Source organism: Pelodiscus sinensis, chromosome 1 (genome assembly GCF_052426305.1).
Source record: "Pelodiscus sinensis isolate ZL-2025 chromosome 1, ASM5242630v1, whole genome shotgun sequence".
NCBI classification, from domain to species: domain Eukaryota; kingdom Metazoa; phylum Chordata; order Testudines; family Trionychidae; genus Pelodiscus; species Pelodiscus sinensis.
In genome coordinates, this window is record NC_143052.1 from 242,118,288 (window position 1) to 242,136,832 (window position 18,545).

Sequence of the window (18,545 nt, forward strand, 5' to 3'; positions counted from 1 at the left end):
CTGCCCTTCCTGCATCCCAACTCCCTTCCCCAGGTCACCATCCAAACCCTCTGTACCCTTCTTCCCCAGGTCACAACTCCCTCCCAGACCCTGTACCCCCTTTTACACCCCACCCCCAAGCCAGAATCCTCTCCTGCACCCTCCCAGACCCTGCCCCCCAATACCCTGCCCCAGGTCACAACCCCCTCCTCCACCCAAATACCCTCTCATACCCCACACCATCTCCTGCATCCCAGTCTCTTACCACATGCACCCTTCTGTACCCAGCCTCCATCCTAGACCCCACACTCCTTCCACAGAAAAGGGCAGCCCTTGACCACTTACCAAAATCTTGGAGTGGTCCCCCGCCAAACATTATTGCCCACCTCTGCTTTATGAGAAGTGATATATAGAAAATTGTTAATGGAAGCTACATGAATCCACTCTACAATTTCTCTAACCAAGGAAAGGGAAATGATACCTACAGACAGTTCCATCTAGTAGTAGCCCCCCGATAGTTGAGCATGTCGCTGCAAACACACTGTGATTTCAGTTTCTATTTAGTAGAGTTTTCTGCTTCTTCCAAGAATTCATGTGGCCCAGCCCTATGGCTTAAATCTCTTAAGTTCAGTCCTCTTTCAGTGTAATAAGTCTCAAGCATGGGCTGCTGATATGAGGCAGGGGAAGGCCTTCCCAGACTGCCAGCCCAGCCCTGTCTTCACTCCACCCCCAGCCCTTGCCCCTTTTCAGCCCGTCTCCTAGGACTGTCTCGGCTTTCCACCAGCTCTCCTGGGGTTGGACGCGGCCTGTGCTCTGGGGCCAAAGGGGCCACCAGCCACACACCCTCCAGGATTGGGAGCCCACCCTCCTCATGCCCAGGAAAGGCTGGGAATGTGAGCCACCTGCCCTCCCTCTGCCCTGTGCTCCAGCCAGGGCAAGGGAAGGCTGGGAACAAAAGCTGCCTGCCCTTCCTCATCCCGTGCACAGGCTGTTTCCTGTGACTCCCTCTCATAATTTCAGCTCCTCTGAGCTTCCTTTCCATCTTCTATGCTCTGTGATTCCTTGGAGTCCAGCTTGTTTCCTGTAGTTCTTCCTTTATAATGAGTTCTCTACCCTTTTATGTGGCCCTGGTATTGATCAGTCTGTCAGATAACCTCATTTAGTTCAGCCACCTTACTCTGGGAGGCAGCTAGTTAAAACAAAGGGGAACAGGAAGCTGATTGAACAGCTCTGGTTCATCCCAAGACTCTTGGCCCTTAAGAAGCAGGCCTCCCTAGTCGTGGAACAACTTGGCCCTGTATCCTCTACTTGTGAAGGCTGAGGATACAAATTGACTCCTTAAATTGTCGATTGAGCCCACTTTCCCTCTATCCTCAGGTAGGTAAGCTTATCACAAGTGTGTTTTGTACCAAGCTAAAATGATCCACCTTTATGATGTTTGTGAATAAAATATTCTAGTTCAAACTTTTAGTATTGTTGGGACTGACATGAGATTTTGGGAGTTATTTTATAGCAAAAAAAATGAATGATTTCTGTCTGAGCATTTATGTTGACTCCTTTTGTAGGGAGCAATCATTAACAAGCTGTGACAGTTATCATACTTAAAAATATTAATGTTCTATCAGTACATTTCTGTAGGAGGTGGAATACAAATTTTACAAATCAGGCTTTAGAAACAAAGCTCAAAATACTGCCATTAAGCATCTGACTTATTCATCTGCAGGTTGTACCTTTCTCCTCCTGTACCCTAGAGACCTGAGTGGTCCCGAACAAGGGAATTTGCCAGACCAGGGGAGGTCAAGGCGGCAGGGGCTCTACTTTTCTCCAGGCAGCTCTACTGCTACCAGTGCTCTGCTCTCTCCACAGCACAGGGGAAAGGGGAGGCTCTGTTCTCCCCTCTTCTTCCCCCCCTCATTTGCTGCAGCCTGGGTCTCCCCTCTCCTCACACTGCATCCTGGAGCTCTACTCTTCGCACTGCACTGAGCAGCTTTGCTACTGCCCAGCAATCTCCATCAAGCAGCCCTGCTGCTGCCCGGGGAGCTTCACGCTCCACCAAACGGCTCTGCTGCCAATCAGGGGGCTCTGTGCTCCCCTCCCCAGCTATGGCCCAGGGGCTCCACACTCCCTTCCGGCAACCATGCTGCTGCCCTCCCCCTAGTGACAGAGAGCTCAGCTCCCCACTGCCCCCACCCCCGAGACTGGGGGTTCTGCATTCTTCCCAGTGACTCTGCTGCCCTCGGTGCTCCGTCTTGGCCCCCTAATTTGGCAGCACTCCAAGCCCCAGCCCAATGGCTTATCCCTGTGAGTTCTCACACAGATGTTGCCAGACCAGGGAAACCCAAATTAGGGAGTTTCAACCTGTACTTTATTTCAGTTACATGAAGTTTCTATGTACTTAACATGGAGAATATTTCTCTTGAAAACATATAATCTGTATTGTCCCTGTAAGTGTTCCACTGTAGATATATCTGTGTCCTGCATTCCTAATCTGAGAATTTATATAGTACACCATCTGGCCCATGCATATGCTGTTTCCTGCCTCCCACAAGGCTACTAGCATGCATGTGCCATCCCTTCTCAGTTCCTTCTCAACTGCCCCTGACTGGAGACGGTGCTAGAGCTCTCCTTTTACAGATCACTAATTATCTTAGAATTGCTAATTTTAGCTTCTTTTGAAGCTTCTTTTTTCCTTGGTTGCTTGTTTACATTTTGTGTTGGTTGTTGCCTAAAAAAAGGGGAGAAGAAAAGACCTGTTTTCCATTAAATGCTCCTCCAGCCTGTGGTCTGGGCACCCTCTTCCCAGCTCTCAAGGCTTCAAAAAGAGCCTCAGAGCAAGGAATATTTCACTGACCGATGAACACTCCCAGTGCATCTATCTGGGAGAGAGAAACGTTCCACAGAAGTGTGGCTTATATCAGCAACTGAAGCCCAGATCTATGAAGAAAAGAGATCTGAGGTTCAAACTCCTACTCATGGAGTTAGCCCTTCAGCCTTCAGAGTGTATGCAGGAGCCTTCACCATAACCTTCTGCTTCAAAGGTAGCTGACCTCAGAGAGACATCCAGAAGCCACTCATGTACGGCCTCTAAGCCCAGGTCTGTACTAAAAAGGAAATTCAAATCAAGATATGCACCTCCAGCTATGTTAATTACATAGCTGGAGTTGCTGAACCTTGTTTCATGTTTCCCCCGCCATCCCCACAGTGGGAGGCTGACGTGTTCCCTTACTTCTCACAGAAGCAGGAGTACAGGATGCTGACATGTGTGTCCTGTGAGTTCAATGTATTGAATCTTAACGTCTATCTTCCATTTAGTGAAGACATGGCCATGAAAAGGACCATGAGCCCCAATCAAGCCAAAAACAATTCCCAGCTTGGTCAGTCTCATTGGCACTAATGGCACCAAAGCCACCTAAATCTAGTACCATGGGCACAAATGATACTGAAGTAAGTAACAGGGCATCAGTATGATCATCAACATTGGTACTGCTGATAAGCCAGATATCAGTGGGCCCTGACAATGTAAGCCTCTTGTCACTAACAGCTTCCACCTGTACCAATGCTCTCTGCACTGACAGATTTTTGGTACATAATGGATCTTCTGGTGTCCAGTGCACTGGATTCTTCTCTGTTTAGTATCAATGCACCAACAGAAAGGTAACTTAAGAGCCCTTGTCTCACTGACAGCATGCTGCACATCACCCTTTTCATCTGAATCAGATCATGAGCTAGCTTACCAATTTACTTCTCATCTTCCATACGGAATCCAGTTTCGTTGTAGACACAGGGCATACCACCCTCTGACCTACAGCCTCCCTGCTTTGGGCAATCATGGTACAAGGCACTAGGCCCTTTCCCATTGGGTGGTGGTGCTGGGACCCTAGCTCAAGAGCAACAAGCCTCCATCACTGTTGGCTGGCAGTAGGTCACACTAGCAAAGTGCTTTCCTTCAACCACTGTCTCTAGGGCCTCTGAATTCCCTGAACAGGCAAAAGAGATACTAAAGGCTGAAGTTGAGGAAGAAGTGTCTTTTCCATGACACTTCTATTTATTATCACCAAATGAGATGATGATGCCCCTCTGCCATATATGGCAGATGATTTTACACTGTTCTAGGACTTGGCCCAGATGGTGGGAGAGGCACTCCACATATCTTTACAAGAGGTGTCTGAGTCTCACTAATCAACATTCTACATTCCTTCACCATCTCCAGAGTGATCCTCTCTATTAATGAGGCTCTACTGGATCCCACCAAGGTGATATGGCAGACCACCACATCTATCTTGCCATGATGTAAGAGGGTGAACAAGAAATATTATGTGCTAATAAACTACCAAGAATTCCTATTCTCACACCTACCTCCCAGTTTGCTCATTCTGGACACCATTCACTCAAAGCCACCAATACCGCTTTAAGTTCACCACTTTTGATTGCAGCTGGAAGCACCTGGATCTGTTTGACAGGAAGGCCTACTCCTTGGCCACCCTGCAATTGAACTATCATTTGTCTCTAAGGTGCTACAGGACTACTTGGATTTTTTTTAATCAGAACTATGTGAAGTTTTGTTCTTTTACTGAACAATTCCATGAGTCTCATGAGGGCCAATTGAAAACCTTTGTTAATGAAGGCCAGCTGGTTGCAAAAAGTCTCTCCAGTCTGCACTTGATGCAGCTCACATGTCAGGACATTCTATTTCAACTACCACTGTAATGAGATGGGCTTCATGGCTTCATCTTTCCAGCTACTTCAAGAAGATCCAAATGATGGTGGAGGGCCGGCCTCCCCTCTGAGGGGACAAAATTATTTATTTGAAAAGATTGGTGCCTCCTTCCACACATTAAAAGATTCAAGGGCTAACTACTCTTTTGATCCCTTTGGATCTGTACACTTGGATACAAAAGAAAGTAGATCCCTCAGCCACTCAATACTCAGCCCAGTCTCCATCTCAGTATACACAGATCGTATGAACCTCAGAGGAACAAGCCCAGGTTCTTCAGCTTAAAGAGATTGGGATCTGTCCATGGCCCTGTCCCTGTTCTTCAACCCTATGGCCCCATTCTACCTTTACCCTGCCTCTTCCTTTGAGGCCACAGCCCAGCTTGCTTCCCTCCATCCTCTTTGCTGTGATTTCAAGATCAGAAAAGTACTATGGCCACAGCAGGGAGAGAGCTCTGCAAGTCTCCATTACATGTTGTTCATGTTCTCAGGCAAGTCCTGTAGTCCTTCATCTTGAAAAGACAGTTTTGATGGGTTGGTTGAGAAGCCTACAGAACTCTCTCCTCATTTCACACTGAAAACTGCCACCCATCCCTTTACAGATTGTCTCCCCCTTTTCTGCAGCACCTCGGAACAGATAACCTCCAACTTCTTGTTGGAGATCATCCACAGCGACATCCCTGGATTCCAGAAAGATTACTGAGGAGCCCAGGAAGCTGAGTACCAAATACTATCTCAGCTGCTTTGCAACCTGCATTCCTCTGCAGCACATAAGCAGCTAGCCCAGGGCGCCTCTGGGTAGGTGGGAAGGAGGACGTTCATGGTTTCGGCAGACCCAGGGCTCCTCCAAATGAGCGGGATGCTAAGACCTCCTCTGGGTGGGAGGAAGGGGGGAGCTGGGGCTAGCCTTCGCAAATGGGAGCTTCACCTGCTACCCATGGGCACAGACTTCTGTTTAATACCATTTCATGAAGTTCAACAACAACAGTCCTGCTGCCTTAGCCCCAGGACCAGTAATGAGCCCCTAAAACATCCCAGGAATTCAAGCACATCCTTTCCCAGAGCTTCAGATTGTGGGCATTCTTTAGGACACGTGATAGTTGTAACCAATAGAAACAGACTTTGCAGAAAGATTTCTAAAAATAGTTGCTTTATTTTAAACACCATGGGAGAGAGAAAGATTCATGCAAAATTTAACTTGCTCCAGGACTCAGTTTCTTCATCATTCTTGCACTTACCTGGGGATTTGGGTCAGTACCATTCAGGATTCCATGTCCCCTTTGCTGGACTGTACGGGCTCGTCTACACTGGCCCCTTTTCCGGAAGGGGCATGTTAATTTCAGCCATCGTAGTAGGGAAATGCGCGGGGGATTTAAATATCCCCCGCGGCATTTAAATAAAAATGTCCGCCGCTTTTTTCCGGCTTTTAGAAAAGCCGGAAAAGAGCGTCTACACTCCCCGATCCTCTGAAAAAAGCGCCCTTTTCCGGAGGATCTTATTCCTACTTTGAAGTAGGCTACGTCTACACTGGCCCCTTTTCCGGAAGGGGCATGTTAATTTCAGCCATCGTAGTAGGGAAATGCGCGGGGGATTTAAATATCCCCCGCGGCATTTAAATAAAAATGTCCGCCGCTTTTTTCCGGCTTTTAGAAAAGCCGGAAAAGAGCGTCTACACTGGCTCCGATCCTCCGGAAAAAGCGCCCTTTTCCGGAGGATCGGGGCCAGTGTAGACGCTCTTTTCCGGCTTTTCTAAAAGCCGGAAAAAAGCGGCGGACATTTTTATTTAAATGCCGCGGGGGATTTAAATATCCCCCGCGCATTTCCCTACTACGATGGCTGAAATTAACATGCCCCTTCCGGAAAAGGGGCCAGTGTAGACGTAGCCTACTTGTTTAGCTCATAGCTTCTCTGAATCATGGAGTCCTCCCTTTCTGATCTCTACTCATTAAGCACAGTCCATTCTGTACACTGAATGAGGCAAAGATCCCATGGAAAAATTAATCTGTGATCATCAATTCAAGACTGCATATGTACAAGGGGGCTGAATTAGATTGCACAGGCAATCTTAATTCTGGCACTGCTTAACTTTTTGTAGTGCTTGACCATGTAGCCTTGATGATGATCTTTTAATGTAATTTTCTGTGTGTATCAGATTGTGACCAGGTTACCTCTGTGGCACCCCCCTCATTACTTAACTGTTTCTTGCAAGGTCTAAGGTCATGGTGCGTAGGCCTTCTGCCCAAGGCACACTTGAGTTGAATAAAGAATAGAAAATCACAGCTCTAAACAGGGTTGTCTTACAATTATTTGGTGGGACTCTTCCCTTCTATCTCAGGTTTAGCTTCAGACGCCATTTGCTTCAACTGATCCTTCAAGATCTGGTCATCCTTTCTAGCAGGGACTTGTCTCGGTGGCAAGCTAGCCATCTGGGCTGCGACCAGGCTTTCTTCACATCTGAAGTAAAGTGCTGCTCTCCTTCCTGGGCAGCCTTCTCCCCTGCACATGTAGCAGGGTCAGGCCAGTTGGGTCCACAGGTTGTGTTTTAATCTAATATTCTGTTATTTTATAATCCAGAAGAGTTAATGTACTTCTGAGTCATATGTTCTTAAATCTTAATGTGCCTTGATCTGCATGCCAATGCAAAATACGAAGAACAGTCATCTCTTGTTTTTTAAAATGTAATTTTATAGGAATTTATCTGTTGCAACTCTAGTAAAAACTGAGGCACCAGAAATGCTTATGATCTAATAGGGATTCATCACGTAAATATGGAAGCAGCAGAGGTTTCACTTGGTTTCCTTATAGGACCAGCCCTAAGTTTTTAGGTAGTGTATCTAGCCTGCTATTCACCTGTGACAGGATTTTGTCTCTTTGCCATTGACTGTTTTCATTCACAATCTCCTGTCCTCTCTCCAGCAACTTTATGCCTGCCTCAATCTGTATCCTCTGTCTGTGGAGGATCCCTCCCCCCACACTCACACTTGTTTTTGATTCCTCATTATATTTGGTGACCATTTCCCCGAGCTGACCAGAAGAGCTGATCTTGCAGCTTTCAAATCTGGGAAGGGCAGTTAAGAAATGCAGTCTGAGGGTGTCTGATTTGCATAAAAATGGCCACCGCGTGTTGCCAACTCCACACTTTGTCAGCAAAAAGTGGCAGTCTAGAGGGGGAATCTGTCAAAAAAGAAAGCCTTTTTTGACAGATCCCTTATGCCTCCTGCAAGGAGGCTTACAGGATCTGTCGAAAAAGGCTTACTTTCTCGACAGATCCCCCTCTAAATTGCCGCTTTTTGCTGACAAAGTGCTGAATTGGCAAAACGCGGTGGCCATTTTTATGCAAATCAGGCACAGGATTTTTAAATTCCTGCTCCATTTGCAATGTCAACCTGCCTAATCTGCATCCCTCTGCCAACAGAGGGATGCAGTCTAGACATACCCTGATCGTACAGAAGCTATCAACAAGTTGAAACTACCAGAACTGTACATGGGGAGTAGGTATCTGGACGGCTGATTGATTTCTTATCTGAGTACTTGATTCTAACAGTCACTGTTCTTAAACTTAATAATAGTGATGGTAATAATAATAATAGAGCAGGAGAAATAAATCATTACTATTAAATATGCTTTATATAATTACCATTTTTAGAATATTTTATTCTGTAGTTTTCTTAGCTTTCAACATCCGTAAAGAGCATTGTGCAGGATGTGTTAATATATGACTGTAAGATTTTTTTGTTAGTAAAATTTGAATTTAAAATTTAGCAACATTTGAACATATCTTAAACATAATTTGTTTCATATTATCATAGGAACACCATAAAAGATCAATCCCAAAAGATACTTGGAATCTTTTGTTAGATTTTGGAAATATGATTGCAGATGATATGTCCAACTATGATGAAGAAGGTAATGAATATGAATTTTAAACATTGGATTTAAGCAAAATTAACATACTGCTGTGAATAAACATGAAAATACAACTTATACCTAACGTTTTAAACAGTCTGTTAAGATTAAAGCTACGGATATACTTGATCATATTTACTGTACAGAACACCGTCTGTAAGGAGTCTGAATTGGACCTTGCTTTAATATACAGATGACAGTTAGCAGTCTCTGCATTGGTACAGTACCTGCTATCTCTCACCTTTATGTTACAAGAACCACAATAATATTATGTATTCTCATACACTTTTTTTTAGCTTTACATTAAGACTGCTAAACTTAGAAAAACATATTTTAAGCCTTTTAAGTTTATAGAAGTCTGGAAATAAAAATTAAATTTGAGAATATCCATTAGTTCATAATCAATGTAAACGTCTAATAATAAAAACTACAAATTTTATCTCTTCCAGTAAAAACATATAAAAGGAGACAAATATCTTTCTGTATTTTTGTATTCTCACTAAAATGTATGCTGTGGCCTCAAATCTGCAAACATATTGAGTACCTTTATGGATGTAGATAGTTCCCATGCCTCTAATTGGAGTACCATAATCTTGCTTTCAACTCAAATTTATTGTAAACCTCTCATAATATGAATTGATACAACATGCAAATCGTTTTTGCTATAAAAGATATAGCTCAGAGAGAGCATGATTTAATATTTTATTTCATTAGTTAGGCAAAATTTCTTTGTGAAAAATTGCTTACTATGTTATATCCAGTCCAGTGACTAAGATCTAGGTCATGCTGCGAAGTTGATATGCCATGTGTTTAAAGACTAAATAGGTTTAAGTTTTTATAGCTATTATTTTTTTACATTGTTTAACTTCTCTTTAGGAGCATGGCCTGTTCTCATAGATGATTTTGTGGAATATGCACGACCGGTAGTCACAGGAATAAAGCGTAAAACTTCTTAACCATGGACACTTCTAAATGGACTAAGCTTGCAGTCTGAACTCTATCAGGTAATGAAGACCTTTCGCCAATAACTGTGCACACTCACTGGTTTCAGTAGTCGTGGCAAGATGCCACTGACAAAACTTGAAATTGCTCCTTCTGCCTAAAGAAAATGGTGGCTGACTCAACACTGCAAGAAGAAACTCAAGATAGCCCAAGCTGTTCGTAGGATTTTGGCTTCAATTATTGTACTGGTTGTATCATATAGGATGTAGATTTTGCATGATTTTATACTTTGGAGAAGTTTAACTAGAGGCCATTTTAAAGTTTTGACAGCACGGCATGCCATTCAGTTCATGATCCAAGATGAACACCAGCAGTTACATAATTAAAACTGTATTATATTGTACTTATATTAAAAGCAGTATTTGTGGTATATAAATTAAATCCCTAAATAAAACGTATGTAGTATGTTGTATTTTTATACAAGTGAGCTCTGTGTAACTGTGCCCTAATATAAATTTGTAACAAAACACTTTTTTCTTGGTGCCAGGATTCTAGAATTATATTTTAAGATCTCAGTAATGTACAGATTGACCATGTCTGTTTTTTTCCCCTTGTAAGATTAATTTTTTCATCACTGTGTTCACGTGAAGTACGTTTGGTTATGTTGGTTATCAATAGCATTGTTGAACAAGGACAGCTGTGCTTTGTTTTGAGTCCAAGGATGGTTTGAATATCATTATTTACAATGTTGATTGATTAGTCTTTCTTTTTTTTACTTAGACCCTTAAACAACCAAAGATGCATTTTTATAATTCATGTTTGATAGATAAACATAATTTAGTTTTTCTTCAACTTTCCATTTTCCATTTACTTTTGTGTAAATAATGAATTGTTGGGATTTGAGAATTTTAATAGTCTTCAATTTGCCTTAAAACAGGTAGGTTCCATTTAAAGGCCATATTCTGTGCATGCAGTTTCTGATCTGATCTCAACCCTGAAATGGAAGGGGGGGGGGGCGACATATAACCACGGTACATACAGTATATCTTAACCTCCCTTGAAAACTTTTGGCAGGGAATTGATTTATTTCTCTACATTATTAAGATTCTTGCATCTTGGTCTAAATGCTTTATAAAACAAGTAATAGTTCTTTGAATAGGATCCCTGTTAGTGCTCCACTTCAGATGTGAATGCACCTTAAACCCTTGCTCAGAGATTTTCTGTTAGCCATGTTTGTTTGGCCTGTGCATGCATGCTTTACATCTTTATTCCTCATACTGAGATTATATGGGGTTGCACAGATTTGAGAGTGCCTCGGCTAGCTTCTTGTTTATAGTTTAGTGTTAGTATTCGATAACTGTCAGTAGATTGGTAGTGTGAGGATTAATTTTGTGCCTCTCCCTCCCCCTAGGGAGCGTTTCTCTCCTGACATGATACATCTAGCTCTATAGGATTCAGACATTTCTCAGTGGCGGTTACCCTAAAACTACTGCTTGGGAAACTCACATAGCTCCCAGAAGTCTAACTTCTTCCTGGTCTTTCAAGCACTCCTGGATGCCACATACACCACTGCCAGGTCCATTTCTGTGATGGTAGTTATGCACAAGGTGTTATCGCTCCAACTCCCAAGGTTTCCAAGAGAGGTTCAGAGCACTTGAACACTTCCACTTTAATGACTGAAAGCTGTTTGCAGAAACCACAGATGAGTATCTAGCCATTTTAAAATCTTTGGATATATAGAAAGAGAGTCCAGAGATCTTGTCCATCTCAGTTCTCTGGATTTCACATATCCACCAAACCCCCAGGAAGAGACATAAGTTGCAGAGAAAGAAGGCTGCTCCTTCTCCTTGCACAAGTTTCAAGTCGTCATTGAAATAACAATTTTGACAAGATGGTTAGGGGCTTGAATCTCCCAAACCTCAGGTTCAGCAGTATACAATTCTTTGCGCCACCCCCCTCCCTTTTGAAGACTACTTTTCCCATTTCCAGTATGCTTGGAGGCAGATCACAAGTGGGTCCTAAAGATCATAACAGGCTACACTGCCCACTTTTCATTCTCTCATCAAGGACTCCTCCCAAGCCTTTACTAAGATAAGAAATAGACTGTATCCTTCAATCGGGAGCAGTAGAGCCAGTCCCAGCTCCTCATAAGGGAAGAGGGTTCTGTTTGAGGTATTTTCTTGTGCCAAAGAAGGGTGGAGATCAGTTTCTGGATTTAAGACCACTCAGAGTATTTGGAAAGTTTCAAAAGTTCAGGATGGTGACTCTGGCAGCAATAATCCTTATACCAGAGGCAGGAGATAGGTATCTTGTAGGTTCACAGCTGAAAACCAGCTTGCATACAGCAGTACACCTATTAAACAAAAATTATCTGTTTTACACTATAGGAGAGGAACATTTTCAATACAAAGTACTTCCCTTTGGCCTTTCCTTTATTCTAATGGTGTTCCTAAAGGTCGTAGCAATACAGGTTGAACCTCGCTGGTCCTGCACCATCGGGACCTGACTGGTCCTGAACAAGGGGATTTGCCGGACCAGGGAAGGTATCTCCCCTTGTGGCTGTGCTGTCACCAGGCTAGGGCCCCTGCTGTTGCCTCAGCCCCCCAGGTTCTTCCCGGCCCCGCTGCTGCCGGGGCCGGAGCACCACAGCCAGAGCTGAGCAGCTAGGGCAGAGTTGTGCAGCTGCCTGGCTCCGCAGCTGGAATCAGAGCTCTGCAGCCCGGGCCAGAGTTCCCTGGCTGTCTCTGGGGCTGGAGTTCCCTGGCCGCTGAAGCTCCTTGGCCAGGGCCAGAGGACCACGGCCAGGATAGAGCTCACCGGCCATGGGGGCCAGAACTCCCCACCATGCCAACTGTCCTCCCACACGCTCCACACACACACTCTGGGCTCCTGACTGAGTCGCCAGTGACCCTTACGGCACTCTTGCCCCCCCCTTCCACCAGACCTCCCTCTTCCTGGGCTCTGTGGTCCAGGAACATCCGTGGTCCATGCCGGACCACAGATGTTGCTTGACTAGGGAATCCTGGTTAAGGGAGGTACAACCTGTAGTAATCGCTTATCTTAGTCATAGATTGTTTTAGTCTACCTTGATGACTGGCTGCTTAAAGGTCAGGCTTACAAAGCAGTACTATCATCTGCTCAGACATCCCTTTTTCTTTTCCAGGAATTAAAGTTCGGAATTGGAAAATCCATACTGATCCCTGTGCAGAGAGTATAGTTCATAGGGATGTATTTGAATGCAATGACCGCTCTGGCATACCTTTCCAGGGAGAGATTCTTAACTTTATCACCTCTAATCAGGACCGTTAAAGAGAGACTTCAATCCTCAGTAAGAAACTGTCTACAGCTCCTAGGTCATATGGCAGCTTCGTCGTGAAGACAGAGTCTTGCAAGATTTCAGCTCTGGTGCTCCCAAGGCTAGCTCAAAACAATCTATTCACCAACCAGAGACAGTTTGAATAAGCAGATCAGGGTTCCTTTTCATGTAAAAAATTCCATATACGGATGAAAAGATCCGTTCAGCATTGGTATAGGTACTGATTTAATTTGCCCAATTCCAACAATAATTGTGATAACAGGTGTATCTCTATTGGAATGGGGAACTCACTTCAGTGCCCTCACAATTCTAGGGCAGAGGGAAATCCATCTCCACATCAACTGATTGGACTTCAGTCAGGAATGCTTATCTTCATTTCTTACCAGTCATCTGGGGAAGTGCAGCTGGGTCATGACAGACAGTGTGGCTTGCGTGTTCTGTGTCAATAAAAAATGGGGAGAGCAAGACCCCCTCCTTTTGCACTGACACAAAGCTGTGGAATTGGTGTGCCTATTGGATCCAAATTTCAGCCATTTACTTCTCTGGAGTTCAGAACACCATAGCAGATGCCCTCAGCAGGTGTTTCACCAAAATTTCCACCACTTATTCCAGAACTAGGGATTACCAGGCATGGACCTCTTCGCTACCACCAGGAATAAGAAGTATTTTCTGTTTTGCTCAAGAGGAAGTAAGCTATCGGTCTCTGGGAGACACCTTTCTCCTGTCTTGCATGAAGAGGCTAGTCTGTACATTTCCTCTAACATGGTGAAGAGACTGCTGAACAGGGTCAGACATGACCATGTCAACATTATCCTTATAGTACTGACCAGTCTGAGGCAAACTTGGTATTCTTATCTGCTTCAGCTGTGCATCAAGGCAGCAATTACATTTATCATTCCTCATCTCCTCTCCCCAGCTTTGGGTAATCTATTCACCCCAACCTGAGAATCCTCTATCTCTGGGCATAATTCCTCAATTATTCATATGATTAGGATCTACCTGTTCTATGGAAGTACACGTGTCACTGAATAATAGAATGGAGTCAATCCAAATTATTAACCTGCAGAAGTGGAGAAAAGTCCACCATTGGTTTCAATGCCACTGATGAGTGTAAGAATTCTTGTTCCTTTCAGCTATCTGGACTAGCTATTGGACATAAAGAAATCTAGTTTATTGGCTAGCTCGATTTAAGGTTCATTTGGCTGCAAAGTCAACTTTTAAGCCTCTGGTAGAAGGATTTTCTCTCTTTGTTCACCCTGAGTATTTAGATGTATTAAGGTTTTTGGGAAGCTCTCTTCAAGTGAGAGGTCCCACTCCAACTGGGAACTTGAACTTCATATTTAGATGTCTCACAAGACCTCCATTCAAACCAAGGACAGTCTGTTCATGGCTTCACTCATCCATGAGGATTGCCTGTTTGGTAGCTGCTTTGTCAGCCTGTATCAACAGAGAAATGGGGCCTTGATGGCAGACCTTCCTTCCCATTTTATGGAGTTATTCAGGGATAATATTTCTGCACACCCACACCTTACATTCTTACCTAAGGTACTATCAGAATTTCATCTGAATCAGTCCAGTAATCTTCTGGCTTTTTCCAAAACCACATCTGTCTCATACATGGGAAGTTAAGATGCCAATGCCCTTTTAACTAGATAGGACCAAGCAATTTCAGAAGTCACCTCCACTGTTCATTTACATTATAGACAGATCCAGGGGGTCCATAACTTCTACCAAGAGATTGTCAAGATGGATCTCTTGGTGTATTGTCACTTGTCATGGTGCACCTGGTGCTTAGACCTCTCTTCCCTACAGGTGACAGTACATTCTACCATTCTACAAGGAACATCTAGGCTGTGTCTAGACTGGCACGTTTTTCCACAAAAGCAGCTGCTTTTGTGGAAAAACTTGCCAGCTGTCTACACTGGCCGCTTGAATTTCTGCAAGAACACTGACGATCTCATGTAAGAAATCAGTGCTTTTTGCGGAAATACTATGCTGCTCCTGTTCGGGCAAAAGTCCTTTTGCGCAAGCTTTTGTGCAAAAGGGCCAGTGTAGACAGCTCAGATTTGTTTTGCGCAAAAAAGCCCCGATCGCGAAAATGGCAATCGGGGCTTTTTTGCAGAAAAGCGCGTCTAGATTGGCACGGACGCTTTTCCGCAAAAAGTGCTTTTGCGGAAAAGCGTCCGTGCCAATCTAGATGCTCTTTTCTTCAAATGCTTTTAACGGAAAACTTTTCCGTTAAAAGCATTTGCGGAAAATCATGCCAGTCTAAACGAAAATCATGCCAGTCTAGACGTAGCCCTAGGGTATTAGGGTATTACTCAAAAACATTCCAGTAATTTCAGTACATACATTCAGTACATACAACACTAAGCCTTATCTATGCCTTTTTTATTCAGATGCAGCACTTGGTATTGTGGTCCTTTCTTCAGTTCTGAAGCTCCCTGCTCCAGGTGACTTCCAAGTAATATCCCCACAGGAAGTGCACTCTCCCTAGGGATGCTATGCAAAGAAGAAGAGGGTATTCACCCTATGCAGTAACTGTTTTCCTTTCAGATGAGTGTCACTGTGTGTGCTCCTCACCCTGTCCTTCCTCCCCTCTACTTTGGACTGTGCTCTCTGGAACGCTTAGATGGAAAAGGAACTGAGGGAGGTTCATTCACACAACCCTATATAGCCTCAGTGTGAAGGGCAAGGATACATTAAGACAAATCTATAGACCAAGCAGTCTCTGAAAATGGAAATTGTCTTATCTGGGACTTGAGAAGAGCATGAGCACCTGAAATGGAGCACCCCCATATGGATGTATGTCTCAGAAAATCATAGTAACTCCACAAGATGACTAATCTCTTCTTGTGATATAAGTGGGTTCAATACCATTGGCTTCAGTGGAGTTGCATCTGTTTATACCAAGTCTGAATTTGGTGAATCATCTCTCTTTTCTTGTGATCTGTACATTTCTGCAAATGATAGCTGTGGTTTAATGCAAGCAATTAATTTGATCTTTGTTTAGACTGTCTTCCTATCCATAAGCACAAAAAGTGCATATGAGAGATGTTTCATTGGAAAGCATTCAACATATTACATTAACATACAGGGCTCTTGTAAACACTACCTCATCCTTCTGAGTGTGTCATCGTAGTAAAAGTTTGTGAAAGTAAAAGCTGTTAATTACTTACAACTTTAGTTAGAGCTGAATTGGCATAAGATCTTTAAAGATGATAGGGCATTAACTAACCTGAGCTATGTAATTTATTGATTGCTTAATATTTAGAGTATATTATATATCAATAATGTAAACATTTCATAATTTCTTGTACCATTTTGCTTTATCAATCATGAAGATCTGTAAGACTCATAGTATTTAAAAAAAACCCTCTTAATATTTTGACTTTTTAATAGGTACTTGACTTCTAATATGTGAAGACTACCTCCAATAATAATCCCTCTCTCCATAAACATCATGTTGACAAGGGAAATATTACCTCCGTTCTTTCTTCCACTTGTATGAATTTAAATTGTGCATGTTGGTAAAAAGTGGGGGTGAAAATCTTTTTGTCTGAATCCAGAAATTTCCTGTAATAAGTTCCAGAGTAGACATGTTCTAAATAAACCTTTGGCAACTTTTTAAAATTATTCTTAGTCAAGTTTTACCCGTATTGAGCATTTGTAAATGTCTTGCCTGATAATTTATCCACTAGATGTCAGTATCTCAGTCCTTAGACATCATTCCCCTATCTATATGGGCTATTAGTATATAGTATATGTAGTAACTAAGAAATAACAGTTTTATTTTAACTAATCTATGAGGCATCTGCTTAGAAATACATTTGTATGCATAATTTAAATGATTTTACAGAACTTCAGTGAAACTAAAGCAAGAAAAGCAGAAAGGAATGCAGTTTTTACAAAACCATATAGGTAGTCTATAACCATTAGATATAAAATGTTAAGACTTTTCAATATCCTCAACTACTTTTATCCAACCAAATGCAATAAAAGGATTATTGTATCAGATGATTATGGCCTCAAATATAGTTACACATACATTACAAATTAAGCATGAATTGTTTAATCAATAGTTCCATTATAGGCAGTTAAGTAGCATCCATTACAGCAGAGTTTGTGAAACATTTAGTCATGCTGAACACTTGCTAGAATCAATCTAATTGACATCCCTTCACCTTTTGTTCAATTTATGTACAGTATAAAATTAATTTTTATTAAGGGAAAACATTTTAAAAATATTGAAGTTATCACTCAGCTGAGTCTTTGCAGCCACGTAGGGCTTGTCTCCTGTGCCCAGTGGAAGGGAGTACTCAGTGCTCCTGAAGACCTTCAGTTTCCCTGGATATCTGACCTTTCATCCACCCACTTTTAAACCTTACTTTATGAAAACAGCTTTCATGCGAAGAAGACTGGACAGGGTTAATAGGATGGCAGCACAGTTTGTAAATTTAGCTGGCCAGTACGATGTAATTCATTATCGCTTGGCTGAGGCAGCTCACTTCCATGTTGCTGCTGATCTTCTGCACCTCTGTGACTGAGTTGAGAATTTAGCCTACATCCTCTGACGTAATATCACCCAACAATACCACTTTGTTGTTAAGCCAGAGGCATGTTAAATATAAATGTCTAGCTTTCACATAATTACTTTTGCTTTACCGATTGCTTTTGTCCCTTGTTCAAATTCATTCAAAGGGGACAGGCTATGACTTGGCATTTAGGTAAACTGGTATCTTGATAGCATCTAGGCTGACCTGTTTATAACTAAATTATACAGAAATCTGTTATCAGGTTGTTTACACGTAAAGTATTAGTGCCTAGACACACTGTATATATATTTTTTTAAGTTGGTGCCAATTTGGTTTGACTTGTTAGGCAATCTTAAATGAATCATGGAGTTTTTACTTGATAGTTCTAAATCAATGTGATTTATCATGTCTGTCATGTTAAGGAGAACAAGCCTGCAGGCATTCACTCATGCAATGCACCTCATGAAAGTCTTGCTGCTAAGAGAGCTGTACATCTGTAAATTTTGTTGCAATGGATAAAGAATAAATAGACTTTCAATATAATGCATCAAAATAATAACAATGTTTGGTGTATAGTTTTTGTCTCCTTTCTGGTTTGGAAATCTTGTAAAGCGTGGTGTTTTTACAGTTCAACTTATTTGTTAGAAGATGATAAAGATATAACAAAAATTAGGTTTTTAGTATTTGGGCTTAAAATAAAATTGTCCATTTAGATTAGCTGGTCAACCTCAGATTTCAAAAATTGCAGAAATCCTCCTTGTAATATTTAACTGCAGCAGTGGAATGGTTAAGGTACTATATAGTTGACTAAACATCTGTCTCAGGTCCATCCTGTGAACTCCAAAATAAGCTTCCTTCCATCAGCTCCTTCTGCCTCAATTCTCTATCTGGTCACAGATCCTGGTTTCCAGTGGCATTCTTTCCAACACACCACCTATGCTCCTTAAGAAGCAGGTGTAGGCCTCTGTCTTGTCTTATTGATCTCCCATCTGGCCTTAAATCACATGCATATGTTATATTATGATTTTAATAATTGACTTGAGAGTGCACTAATGGGGGGCGGCAGACACCTTGGGTTTTTTAAGTCACATAACATGATTGACAATATAGAGAGTCCTTGGTTATGAAAGTAATCTTCAAGCATGAAAATTAAT

At 42.5% G+C, this 18,545-nt stretch overlaps 1 protein-coding gene across 3 annotated transcripts in view; it reads left to right on the plus strand.

The window, feature by feature from the left end:
• DCUN1D2 (defective in cullin neddylation 1 domain containing 2) overlaps positions 1-17,722 on the plus strand; it is a 44,499-nt gene extending 26,777 nt beyond the window's left edge. For all 3 annotated transcript variants that reach the window (XM_075918451.2, XM_075918450.2, XM_075918452.2), the window contains 2 exons: positions 8,502-8,598; positions 9,475-17,722. In XM_075918451.2, the coding sequence (XP_075774566.1) occupies positions 8,502-8,598; positions 9,475-9,554 (177 nt within the window). In that variant the 3' untranslated portion in view covers positions 9,555-17,722. The remainder of the gene's footprint in view (positions 1-8,501; positions 8,599-9,474) is intronic.
• Positions 17,723-18,545: the final 823 nt, after the last annotated feature.